This window comes from Nematostella vectensis, chromosome 14 (assembly GCF_932526225.1).
Source record: "Nematostella vectensis chromosome 14, jaNemVect1.1, whole genome shotgun sequence".
Classification (NCBI taxonomy): domain Eukaryota; kingdom Metazoa; phylum Cnidaria; class Anthozoa; order Actiniaria; family Edwardsiidae; genus Nematostella; species Nematostella vectensis.
The window spans coordinates 12,176,210-12,189,426 of NC_064047.1; the positions used below are offsets into that span (position 1 = coordinate 12,176,210).

Below are 13,217 nucleotides of genomic sequence, written 5' to 3' on the forward strand. Positions count from 1 at the left end.
ATCGATCACTTCTGGATCTTCGAAATCTTCTTTGTCTTCTACGCCGTAACAGGGCATAGAGAAGAAGATAGCTGGCTTGAAGCAAGAGTCGCTCATTACTAGCCGCTATTTTGTCTCGATTTACGCGCCAATCGGGCGACGGCGGCGATTATATGGAAACGGGTAAATCGCTCACATCGCTCCAAACATATTTTTTGTGTCAGCACGTTTTTCGACGACGGTGGCGACAGTCGATACAAAAACAAGCCTTAAGATCCGCCTTATTTTTTTTCTATTTTAATATCAATCTAGGTTTTTTTTATGTCAGACTTTGCGAACTTCTTCTATAAAACATATGCACTCGTATATATAGCCATCCGCTAGACGGAGTGCAACCGGCAAATTCATTCTCGCACATAGTAGAGTGGATAAGCAAACTGAAGCTGCAAGGAACTCATCAACATGCCCCACTGGCAAAGCTTTAGCAACAGCGATACAATAATCCCTGGCTAAAAATGAGATTGACTTGACCAACTACCGCGCCCGGGAGGGGGGCAAAATGGTCACCCCCCACCTTTCTAATATATTTTTTTTCTGTAATATGAACCCTTTTCAAACAGCGTAGGTTATAGTGCTGCCTAAAGGGTAGAGATGGGACTCGTGTTGCAGAAAAAGCGTAATACCACCGTAATATTAAGATTAAAAAAGAAACAAAAATAAAGACCCGCACGAACAACAATGTTGTAAGTTTTACCATAAGCTACCACTGAACTTGTTTTCCAACCCTATGGTATCTGATATTACACAAGCGTACTTCAATTTCATATAAGAATAATACTCTTGTTTGTAAATCTTTTCTTGCAAATTTTGACTTTTGCCGATTTGACTTCTCTTTCTCTTTTTTTCCCTGCACTGACATCACTGCATTAACTTAAATAGCTTGAGCTAATATTCTCATATTACCACTAAAAAAACACAGTATTTTTACAAAGGTTATCGTAACTTATACAAAAGATTTGCAAGAACGTGTAAGAAGATCGCACGATTCAACGAAATTCCAGAAAAAAAGCAATGTTTTTATGTATGACATAAATAGATAATTATATAACCCTTAGCTTTGAAAAATTCTGTTATATTATTTAAAACTAAAATGATTAGATTTCTAATTTTTCAAATAATATTTTTTTAGTGAACTACCCTCCAAAATTTACCTCTCCGTCTGTTTGGTTCGCTCTCGTTGGCGAAAATCTGTCGCTTCAACTTAAGGCAACTGACCCTGAAAACCGTACAATAAACTACAGGATCACTAGCACTGATGCGCAAGGGTACACTTTCACACCAAACGGGCAGCTGAACTACACCATGACGTCTGCAGACAACAAGACGTTCACATTCGTAGCGACAGATGAGTGCAATGCTAACGATACAACCGCGATTACTCTTATGGCGCAATTTTGCCCATGCCAAAACGGAGGAACATGCTATCCCCATCCCTACTACCCTAGGGGGTCTGGCCAGTACGAATGCGCGTGCCCGAAAGGATTCAATGGAAGTCGCTGCGAAATTAACATTGATGAATGCCAGTCGAACCTTTGTGTCAACGGTAAGTGTATGATGATGAAATCAGATTGGTAGCAAGACACTCACCTAGTACCGCCTTTTGTTCATCTCTACATATGCTCAGCTTACGAGCTTTTTTAATCTCTTTGAACACATTGACCCCTCAACCGGCCTGTACCGGCTTTGGGAAGTACCCACAACCCAAAAAATTCATAAATTCTAAATAAACACAACAAGATGAAGATATTCAGGCATCAGTCTAAGGGATAAATGGTCTTGCAGATATGCATCCAACCAAGGTGTTGGCATCTACTCTTAAGCCAAATAATAGCACAGGTTCTTTGACAAATCTCAAATCGAACAAAGAGAGAAAAGCAGAATCACCCCTCTCAATAAAACGCTCAAAATACCACACAAGGGAGAGAGATCAGCAAACACAGCTCAAGACACAACAGATACCTTTATTCTGATCCTCCAGGTACATTTCCTTGGCCTCAAAACACAATGTCCATTCCTTGAAGGATTGTACAACCACGAAAATATCTTTACGCATTGCAAAGCATTCTGGGAGATCCAGGGGAAAATGCACGAGGGGAGGGCCCGGCAACACTCCTCTCCCCAAAGTCAGATGGTTTTTTATAAGTCTTTTCACCCCGAAGCCGAACAAATCAATTCCAGGTCATACAGACCCAGAATAGCAGTGTAAACAATTTTGGAATCAATTTGGTTTCAGAAAAGACAGCATTTAGGAGAGCTGTGGTCATTCATTAGAAAATTATTTTCTCATCCGGGCAAAGCCAAACAAAGAAAAAAATCATCATGAATCCACCTTTGCTTGCAAATATCCATAAGCAAAGCACTTGATTATGCCCCAAAAGACTTCATGATGTCCTAAGACACTCTCCTAATATGTTTATAGCTGTATTTTTTATGAAAAATACAAGCAACCATCAACGTGTGCTGGCTTCAGCACAACGACGAGGGATTAAAAGTGGGGACCGCAAAGCAGTGTTGGAAAGCTTGAATACTGCTGACTAGGTGCAGCTGTGTTTGACTTTGACGGGCTGTATAAAACTCAGCATAGGGGGGGAGGTATCTGTTTTCAGTCTGTTTTTTGTAAATTCAGCTCCAAAAAAGCCAGTAGTCAATGGGTTGACATCACTTCACTTTAGGTTCCTGTGTCGATGGTGTCGCCGGCTACACTTGTAAGTGCGATGCTGGATTCGAGGGTCGACTTTGCGATGTGAAAATCTCGAACTGCTCTGAAGACTCGTGTTATCCTGGTGTCAACTGTACCGAAGACCCGAGTGGTTTTGTCTGTGGTCCGTGTCCTGTAGGTTTATCAGGAAATGGAAAAACGTGCATAGGTAAGAGCCTTACATGTAGATCTCGAATATAAGCAGGTCATTATCTTTATCAATCTGTGGGCCCGGCTTGCGTTGTTGTTTTTGTTGTTGTTGTTTTTTAATCCTAAAATCTTAATAATTTGACAAATGTTCCATACATTTATGATAAATGAGGCCGTTTTCGTTTCATGGCAGGATAGAGGTTGCATTGTGATATACACGCATTAGCAAATACGTCAGCAAATTTCTTTTTTTTTTCATGCCAATATTAACTTACTATTCATTTTGAAGTACTAGCGACCAAGCCTCCGACGACTTCAGAGAGCGCTACCTCAACAGGTGAAAACGTAACCGATTGCGCAGAGATACAAACGTGTTATTAGTTTTGTGTTAAATGAAAAAATATATATATAACAGGTGACTATAGTGAAACTTGTGTTTTTGCTTTAAAGCCAAAAGAAACAGCCTCTGCCAAAACTCCTATATAGGGAGCCGTAATAATTTGTTGCCAGACCTAAAAAAAGACATTTTACACGGAAATGTCCTGATGCCTGAGCGAGAATGGTGAACACATATACCCTATCTTCTGAGTTGTGTTTAAGTGTAGTAGTTCTTCTAGTTATCCAAATCCTGTTGATCCTTTTTAGTATTGGTGACCAAGCTTGCAACCGCAACGAAGAGAGTCACTTTGGCAGGTAAATGACATCAAGAAGCAAAATGTATAGAGCCATTAGTCAGTCGCTAAGTCAGGGCCTGGGACAGAGATCAGTAACCGCCATGTTCGGTTAGCCTTTACTTTAAATACCAATGACCATGTTGAGAAAAACAGCGGAGGGAGCAGTTTTTTACTAGATGATTGACATGGGAGACTTGATATCTTTCAGCTAAATAATATGTTCCTTACGAGGTCAGCAAACGTAGCTATCATTTTTTATCAGCTTAATTACTGTCGAGCGAGATGCCAACGACAACATTCAAACTTATTATATAATATTGTTGATAGAAACGAAATAACTTAATGTTAATTAAGGAATAATCCGATCAAGCTGCCAAAGACAACGGAGAGAGTTACTTCAATAGCTGAATAATTAAATCAACAGATATCCAACTTGTTATATAACACTGATCGAGCCAAAATAAACTAATGTTAATAACAATAACAATAATTTCTTATTAGTGTCGTCGACCGGGTTGCCAACGACAACGATGGGAGTTACTTCGAAAGGGGAAAAATACAATCAACTGATATCAAACGTTTTATACATTTTTTTTAAGATCGAAACGAAACAAATTGATGATCCTAATGATAACGTATTAGTAATTTCTTATTAGTATCTTCAAACGAGCTTCCAACGCCAACGAAAAGAGTTACTTCAGATGATGAATGACACAATAAACAGATATCCAACTTAATATAATATTATATTGCTCATCAACGCAAAATAAACTAATGTGAAAAATAATAAATAACCAATAATTTCTTATTAGTATCCTCGACCGAGCAGCCCACCACAACGGAGAGAGTTACTTCAAAAGGTGAATGATACAACAAACAATTATCAATTTTTTTATATATTGCTCATCAAAGCGCAATGAATCAATGTCAAAAATGATGCAATGAGTACCAACAATTTCGTATAGTAACGTCGACTGTCAACAACAACGTAGAGAATAACTTCAGCATATGATTAGACACAAGGATCCGATAAAAGACAGTGATATTTTTCATATATGAAAACTGCACCATAGCTAAGCTAACATAATATATACTTTTTAAATCGCTACGTCCTTTCGTTTTTGATTGGCCGTGAGCTATATTTCGTCATCAGCCTATAATACACCAAAAACTGGAAATCGACTCTTCCAGTCGATTTCCAGTTTTTGGTATATTGTATTCATTGTTCTGGTACGAGATCGCGGCAGTTTGGGCTTTTTGATTCTATTCGTCATCAGCCTGCAATGCACTAGCTGTGAACCAGAATTCTTGTAGGCGCAAGTAAGCGCCACCATCGAAAAAGCGCTGGCTTCGCTATGAACAAAGTGATCTTGCTTATATGCAAAATGCACTACATCCAATTACCGCAATTCTTATCTCCACGTGATCGCATGGAAAATATTGTGAGAAATGGGTGTAATAAAAATGCTATCATCTTTTTTTACCAGCTCCTTCGTCGTTTACCGTGCTGCCAACGACAACGGAGAGAGTTACTTCAAAAGGTGAATGATACAAAGTACTGATATCCAACTTAATTATATTTATCAATCATCAACGCGAAATAAATTAATGTCAAAAACAAAAATAACCAATAATTTATTATTAGTATCTTCGACCGAGCTGCCAACGACAACGGAGAGAGTTACTTCAAAAGGTGAATGATATGCACCAAGAACGAATGAACAATCTGCAATTTAAGGCACTTTTATTGAAAATGCACCATAAGATATCAATCCAAAGACCTTACAGTTATATTTTTACCAGCCTCATCCCCGATGACCGAGCTGCCAACTGAAGCTCGTGGCGTCATTCTCGTGCAAGTCAGCGCGCGCGCTGAAGACATTTCAAAATTGAAAACTTTTGCTTCGATTTCTATTCCAGCTCTCAGTAGAGCAATAAGGAAACAGTCTAGAAGAAAATCAATCAGTTGAACTGCAAGTTTTGAGCTTGTAGTTTTTGTTCTAATGAAAAAATTGTTGCATGGATTTTTGTGGATTGCGAATGGCAAAAATAACAGCGTGCTCGTGGCGTTATTTCAGTGCACGTCAGGGCGCGCAGAAGACACTTCGCATTTTTAGTGTAAACACTGGAATGATAAAAAAAATTTCACAAAAATTAAAAAATAAAATAAAAATTTCACAGTTGCCCCCGAAGCTTTGCTTTTCGGCCAACTGTTTATTTTTCGTACCATTTCTCATCCTTGGACATTATCCGTCGACATTCCAGCCGCCAGAATGGGTTTATTTACTAAATGATTTCTTATTAGTTTCGTCGACCAGGCTGCCAACGACAACGGTGGGAGTTATTTCGAAAGGTGAAAATACAATTAAATGATATCAGACTTTTTATAGATTATTGTCCAAACGAACTAAATTAATGCTTATAATGAGAACCAATAATTTCTTATTAGTATCTTCAAACGAGCTGCCAACGACAACAGAGAGAGTAACTTCAAAAGGTAAATGATAAAATATACAAATATATATTTTTTTAAATACTGCTCGTCGAAACGGAATGAATCATTGTTAAAAATAATTAAATAAGTACCAATAATTTCTTAATAGTATCGTCGACCGAGCTGTCAACAACAACGGAGAGAATTGCTTAAGCATATGATCAGGCACTGAGTTTTAAAAAGCCGTGATATTTTTAATCTATGAAAACTGCACAATTATTAAAAATAATTAAATAAGTACCAATAATTTCTTAATAGTATCGTCGACCGAGCTGTCAACAACAACGGAGAGAATTGCTTAAGCATATGATCAGGCACTGAGTTTTAAAAAGCCGTGATATTTTTAATCTATGAAAACTGCACCATAGATAAGCTAACAAAATATATACTTTTAAAATCGCTATGTCTATTCGTTTTTTATTGGCCAAGAGCTATATTTCGTCATCAGCCTGCAATGCACTAGCTGTGAACCAGAATTCTTGTAGGCGCAAGTAGGCACCACCATTGAAAAACCGCTGGCTTCGCTATGAACAAAGTGATCTTGCTTATATGCAAAATGCACTACATCCAATTACTGCAATTCTTATCTCCACGTGATCGCATGGAAAATATTGTGAGAAATGGGTGTAATAAAAATGCTATCATCTTTTTTTATCAGCTCCGTCGTCGTTTACCGTGCTGCCAACGACAACGGAGAGAGTTACTTCGAAAGGTGAATGATACAAAGTACTGATATCCAACTTAATTATATTTATCAATCATCAACGCGAAATAAATTAATGTCAAAAACAAAAATAACCAATAATTTATTATTAGTATCTTCGACCGAGCTGCCAACGACAACGGAGAGAGTTACTTCAAAAGGTGAATGATATGCACCAAGAACGAATGAACAATCTGCAATTTAAGGCACTTTTATTGAAAATGCACCATAAAATATCAATCCAAAGACCTTACAGTTATATTTTTACCAGCTTCATCCCCGATGACCGAGCTGCCAACTGAAGCTCGTGGCGTCATTCTCGTGCAAGTCAGCGCGCGCGCTGAAGACATTTCAAAATTGAAAACTTTTGCTCCGATTTCTATTCCAGCTCTCAGTAGAGCAATAAGAAAACAGTCTAGAAGAAAATCAATCAGTTGAACTGCAAGTTTTGAGCTTGTAGTTTTTGTTCTAATGAAAAAAATGTTGCATGGATTTTTGTGGATTGCGAATGGCAAAAATAATAGCGTGCTCGTGGCGTCATTTCAGTGCACGTCAGGGCGCGCAGAAGACACATTTCTCATTTTTAGTGTAAACACTGGGACATAAAATGAAATTTAAAAAAAATTTAATATTTCACAGTTGCTCTCTAAGCTTTGCTTTTCGGCCAACTGTTTATTTTTCGTACCATTTCTCATCCTTGGACATTATTCGTCGACATTCCAGCCGCCAGAATGGGTTTATTTACTAAATTATTTCTTATTAGTTTCGTCGACCAGGCTGCCAACGACAACGGTGGGAGTTATTTCGAAAGGCGAAAATGCATCAAATGATATCAGATTTTTTATAGATTATTGATCCAAACGAACTAAATTAATGCTCATAATTAGAACCAATAATTTCTTATTAGTATCTTCAAACGAGCTGCCAACGACAACGGAGAGAGTAACTTCAAAAGGTGAGTGATACAATAAACAGATATAATTTTATTTATAAATACTGCTCGTCGAAACGGAATAAATCATTGTTAAAAATGATTTAATGAGTACCAATAATTTCTTAATAGTAACGTCGACCGAGCTGTCAACAACAACGGAGAGAATTGCTTAAGCATATGATCATGCACTAAGATTTAAAAAAGCCGTGATATTTATAATCTATGAAAACTGCACCATAGATAAGCTAACATAATATTTACTTTCAAAATCGCGATGTTCATTCGTTTTTAATTGGCCGTTAGCTATATGTCGTCATCAGCCTGCAATGCACTAGCTGTGAACCAGAATTCTTGCAGGCGCAAGTAGGCGCCACCTTCTAAAAGCGCTGGCTTCCCTATGAACAAAGTAATCTTGCTTATAAGTAAAATGGTTCACATCCAATTACCGCAATTTTTATCTGCACGTGGTCGCATGGAAAATATTGTGAGAAATAGGTGTAATAAAAATGCTATTATCTTTTTTATCAGCTTCATCGTCGTTTACCGAGCTGCCAACGACAACAGAGAAAATTACTTCCGAAGGTGAATGATACAAAGTACTGATATCTAACTTAATATATATGGATCATCAACGCGAAATAAATTAATGTCAAAAACAAAAATAACCTATAATTTTTTATTAGTATCTACCACCGAGCTGCCAACGACAACGGAGAGAATTACTTCAAAAGGTGAATGATATGCACCAAGAACGAATAAATAATCTGCAATAATTTATGGCACTTTTATTGAAAATGCACCATAAGATATCAATCCAAAGACCTTAAGGTTATATTTTTGTAACAGCTTCATCTCCGATGACCGAGCTGCCAATTGAAGCTCGTGGCGTCATTCTCGTGCTAGCCAGCGCGCGCGCTGAAGACTTTCAAAATTGAAAACTTTTGCTTCGATTTCTATTCCAGCTCTCAGTAGAGCAATAAGAAAACAGTCTAGAAAAAAATAAATCAGTTGAAATGCAAGTTTTGAGCTTGTAGTTTTTGTTCTAATGAAAAAATTGTTACACCGATTTTTATGCATTGCGAATGGAAAAAAATAATAGCGTGCTCGTGGCGTCATTTCAGTGCACGTCAGGGCGCGCAGAAGACAATTTTCGCATTTTTAGTTCAGTCACTGGGATATAAAATAAAATTTCACAAAAAAATCAAAATCTCAAAGTTGCCCTCGAAACTTTGCTTTTCGGCCAACTGTTTATTTTTCGTATCATTTCTCATCGTTGGACATTATCCGCCGACATTCCAGCCGCCAAAAGGGGTTTATTTACTAAAAAAAATCATATTAGTTTTGTCGACCAGGCTTCTAACGACAACGATAGGAGTTACTTCGAAAGGTGAAAGTACAATCAACTGATATCAGACTTTTTATAGATTGTTGATCCAAACAAACTAAATTTATGTTCATAATTAGAAACAATAATTTCTTATTAGTATCTTCAAACGAGCTGCCAACGACAACGGAGAGAGCTCCTTCGAAAGGTAAATGATACAATAAAAACCTTTTTTTTTATAAATATTGCTTGTCGAAACGGAATGAATCATTGTTAAAAATGATTAAATGAGTAACAATAATTTCTTAACATTACCGTCGACCGAGTTGTCAACAACAACGGAGAGAATTGCTTAAGCATATGATCAGGCACTAAGATTTAAAAAGCCGTGATATTTATCATATACGAAAACTGCACCATAGATAAGCTAAAATAATATATACTTTCAAAATCGCTACGCCCATTCGTTTTTGATTGGCCGTGAGCTATATGTCGTCATCAGCCTGTACAGCAAAAACTGGAATTCGACTCTGCCAAATTTTCGTCTTTTATAAGACTTCTGCAGGGCAGACTGAAGAAGGTGAATTATTACAAGCTTATATACATGGGAATAGTGGCGCGAGACGCAAAAACATTACAACTGACAAAAACGCGCATGTTTTAGAATAGCGCGCGCTATGGATAAAAAAGAATTTACACATCTCTACGTGGGTTCCTACTACAAAAAAAAGTCATCACTATTAAGACCCCGCGGGTAGGATACGTGAGCGCTAGCCAATCAGAGGCGTATATAAAAATAACTGCTTGTTTTAAAAATAGCTTCACGGACGACGACATTGGAACATACCCTAAGACGGGGGATTCGTTCTCTTACATCATGGTCTTTTGTATGGTATCAATCCACCTTATAGTTATATTTTTTTACACCAGCTGATTCAATGTAATTATCTTATTTTTATCAGCTTCATCAGCGTCGACCGACCTGCCAACGTCACCGGAGAGGGTTACTTCAGAAGGTAAAAGATACAATCAACAGATATCCAACATAATATATATTGCCCACAACGCAAATTAAATTAATGCCAAAAACAATAATTTCTTATTAGTATCGTCGACCGAGCTTCAACAACGATTAAAAAAATATTAGCTGAGGGGAGAGAGGAGGGATGTTATGAGATGCGCAGATATTGACCGTTGTAAGTGTGGGGATGTAGACGCAGAGCGATACACTCCTGACCATCAGGCTCATAAAGCAGGAGTTTGTGGTTTTGTTTTTTAATTCATAAGCAGAAGTTTATGTACGAAGCTTACTTTTTGTTTCAGATCCGACCACATTCACAAATATCCGGAGCACTGCGAAAGTGCCAATTACAGCAGGTGTCTATTTTTTCATACAATGTTATAGTTTTATTTTTATCTAAACATTCTTATTTTTACCCAAACTTGTTTAACTGGCTTATTTTAATACTTTTCTAGAATATACTGCACAGTGTCGTTTGAAGATTCCTTGGAGAAATGAGCTGTCTGATAAAAGAACTAAAGAGTACAACGACTTGCAAACGTCTTTGGAAAAAGAGGTACTTTAAAGCATCTTGCACAGGAGTACTCAGCCATCAAGATAAAGTCTCGAAGTCAAAGCACGTGTCTAGAGGGGGTCCGAGGGGTCCGGTGGTCACGTGACGAGATGAGCTCAACTCCGGTTGACTACCTCGTTGGTTGTTAAGAAAAATAATTTTTATTTGTGTATTTGATAGGAAAAGTTCCTAGATGGATCTAGTCACGTATCATTAGAACTAAGGATACCTGTTTGAACATAATTGATCCGTGATCAATGAATTACTCATCTGGACCCAACCCTGCAATTTTCTCTTGACACGCGGCCACAGAAACTGTAAATCTTCCATCAATCAGGACTCTATCAAAAGGGCGCCCAAAGGATTATTTATGAGCATGTTTTAGCTTGATCCTTGAAACTTTATTAAGTGCAGCCGCGTAGCAATGCAGTTCACAGTAACACCATTTTAACCACGACTTTGTGGAGCTCAGGCAACTCCAACAATTGAGAGTGCATTTTCCATCAGTTTCAGGCAACCTACAAGAATGATGCAGATTTCCAGAGAGTCAACATTGAATCGTTCAGGTGAGCCAACTTTAATTTTATTTTTTTTAAACTAAGAATTCACAGCTATTTTCTGTGCCCCTTTCGAATATATTTTTATTTCGCTTTTTTGAGTTTTGAAGTTTGATTATCGACAGCAAAGGAAGTGTTATAGCCAAGTTTAAGCTATTTTTCAAAACTGAGAAGAAGGTCCCACTTGGACCTTTGGCAGATGAACTCAAGGATGGGAAGCTTGGTGACATCAACGCAGATCCGAACTCGCTTAAGATCTTACGTAAGTACACCCACACTGCACAGCAACAACAAGAATGGGCAGTATCACATCAGCAGCAATGATCCCTTATTAATAGATACTATTTGTTTCTATATTTTGCATATTTCAACTGCACAGAAGCTGGTATTTGATTCAAATGCGAACAAAACAATAACGGCAACAGAATAAGATTTGACAAGTTTGTTATTTTGCTTTGCTTTGTTCATGAATAGGCCCCCAAGAGAAAGAACAAGAAGAATCTTCTCAGACCGAAATTGTGGTAATCGCTGTGGTTGTGGTCATTGTTGCTGTTCTAGTGGCTGTCGCTTGCTGTATACTGTTCCGTCGTAAATACTACTACTACGACTTGAAAAAGAAATCTCGCAAGCCACCAGAGAAGGACCCTGAACGCCACACATACGAGAATCCCGAGTACTGTGACATCCCTGAGCTGGAAAACAACTACGAAGGCGTCACCAAGCCCGCACCTCATTACGAGATCATATCGCCAAGCCTTCCAAAGAATCACGTTGTACCGGGAGAAGGGCTTGAAGCTAAAAATCACACATACGAGGAGCTTAAGGCAGCCAAACCGATCTATCAGACCCTGACACCTGGAGTATCACAAGAAGAACAACAGAACAAACCCTCTTCTCAGGCAAAAGCTCGCCATAGCGTTTATCATAACGCTGGTTTTCAAAACTAGCCTACGTTCACTGAGTTATTTCCCATTCTAAACAGATTTTGTTGCTTTTTTAATTGCTAACTTAATTTTTTTCCTTACTGTGCTGTGTGACTATAACAAGACGGGATTTTTTTTTTCATAACTTTTTATACTTGAAAGTCATGAGATCCATTGCCCCTTTGATATCCAGGTACATATTTTTGGGGATAACTCACAATGAACTCTAAATACTTTGAGTGTGACAAGTTTTCATTGTCCAATTTTCAACGTCATCTCGAAACGGCTTTCCCACAAGACACGACAACAAACAAAATGGAAAACAGACGCGTAGTTCTCGCTGACCGCTGTAGCGCGTGTCATTCTGTCAATATAATCAATGCACGAAACATCGATAACGCACGTATTTCACAAACGTTTTACAAACATATACTCGAATTTTTTTCACATTTTTAGATAAGAAAGGAATGACTTAGCTGCGAACCTGCTAAAGTTAACGGAACTGCTAAAAATGTGTTTTTTATTTTATTTTTCCATTGAGGATATCGAAAAGAATCTTTGTAGTTTAATTATTTTGAACAAAAAAAAATTGGACTCGCATCTTCGAGAGTTATTTTAGAAAAGGAATTTAGACGCTTTGGTCTTGAGTCCGTTAGCTACTAAAAGGAAGCTAAGTCTGACCATTGACCAAGTTCTTACATAAGAAGAAATCAGACTTGGCTTTATTAAGCAGGTAAAATGTTTATTACACGGCATAATTCATGGTTAATTATAGAGTCACGTGTTAATGTTGCAATGCGCAGTCAGTGGTTATTGGCAGCGAAGGCCTCATGGTTGCAATGGTTGCCTCATGTTGTCATGGTTGTGTCACGGCAGTTCAACGGTAGCTCGATGCAGCACAAAGAATAACAGCTTATCGCCTGCACTCAGGTCACGCATCATACTCTGAAAACGACACCATCTTGTCAGTATCGGTATCAGTCCGTATCGAGCTACCAAAGGAGTTGCCTCCTTAGAATAAAAGCACATTTAAAGGACCTGTATCCTTAGGAGACAAGCACATTAAAACGGAGTGTGGTATAAGCTCTATTCCATCGTTAGCTGTATAGTGTTTAATGGCAAAATAAATACCGGTACCGCCCCAAAA

At 38.0% G+C, this 13,217-nt stretch overlaps 1 protein-coding gene across 1 annotated transcript; it reads left to right on the forward strand.

Annotated features, from left to right (window-relative positions):
* Window positions 1-1,341: 1,341 nt before the first annotated feature.
* On the forward strand, window positions 1,342-13,217 carry LOC116607161. The gene is made up of 14 exons (XM_048721442.1): window positions 1,342-1,582; window positions 2,712-2,906; window positions 3,177-3,224; window positions 3,533-3,580; window positions 5,049-5,102; window positions 5,207-5,254; window positions 5,867-5,914; window positions 6,011-6,058; window positions 9,979-10,032; window positions 10,340-10,393; window positions 10,493-10,593; window positions 11,098-11,156; window positions 11,273-11,409; window positions 11,622-13,217. Exons 1-14 carry the CDS (start codon window positions 1,342-1,344, stop codon window positions 12,092-12,094), a joined length of 1,608 nt encoding a protein of 535 aa, XP_048577399.1. The 3' UTR covers window positions 12,095-13,217.

What these genes read in the sequence shown, in the direction of transcription:
- LOC116607161 (XM_048721442.1), top strand. Translation starts at nt 1,342, where the DNA reads ATGACGTCTGCAGACAACAAGACGTTCACATTCGTAGCGACAGATGAG. An exon ending in GGAGAGAGTTACTTCAAAAG is followed by an intron (nt 5,255 to 5,866) that starts GTGAATGATATG and finishes ATTTCTTATTAG; the next exon opens with TTTCGTCGACCAGGCTGCCA. An exon ending in AAACGTCTTTGGAAAAAGAG is followed by an intron (nt 10,594 to 11,097) that starts GTACTTTAAAGC and finishes ATTTTCCATCAG; the next exon opens with TTTCAGGCAACCTACAAGAA.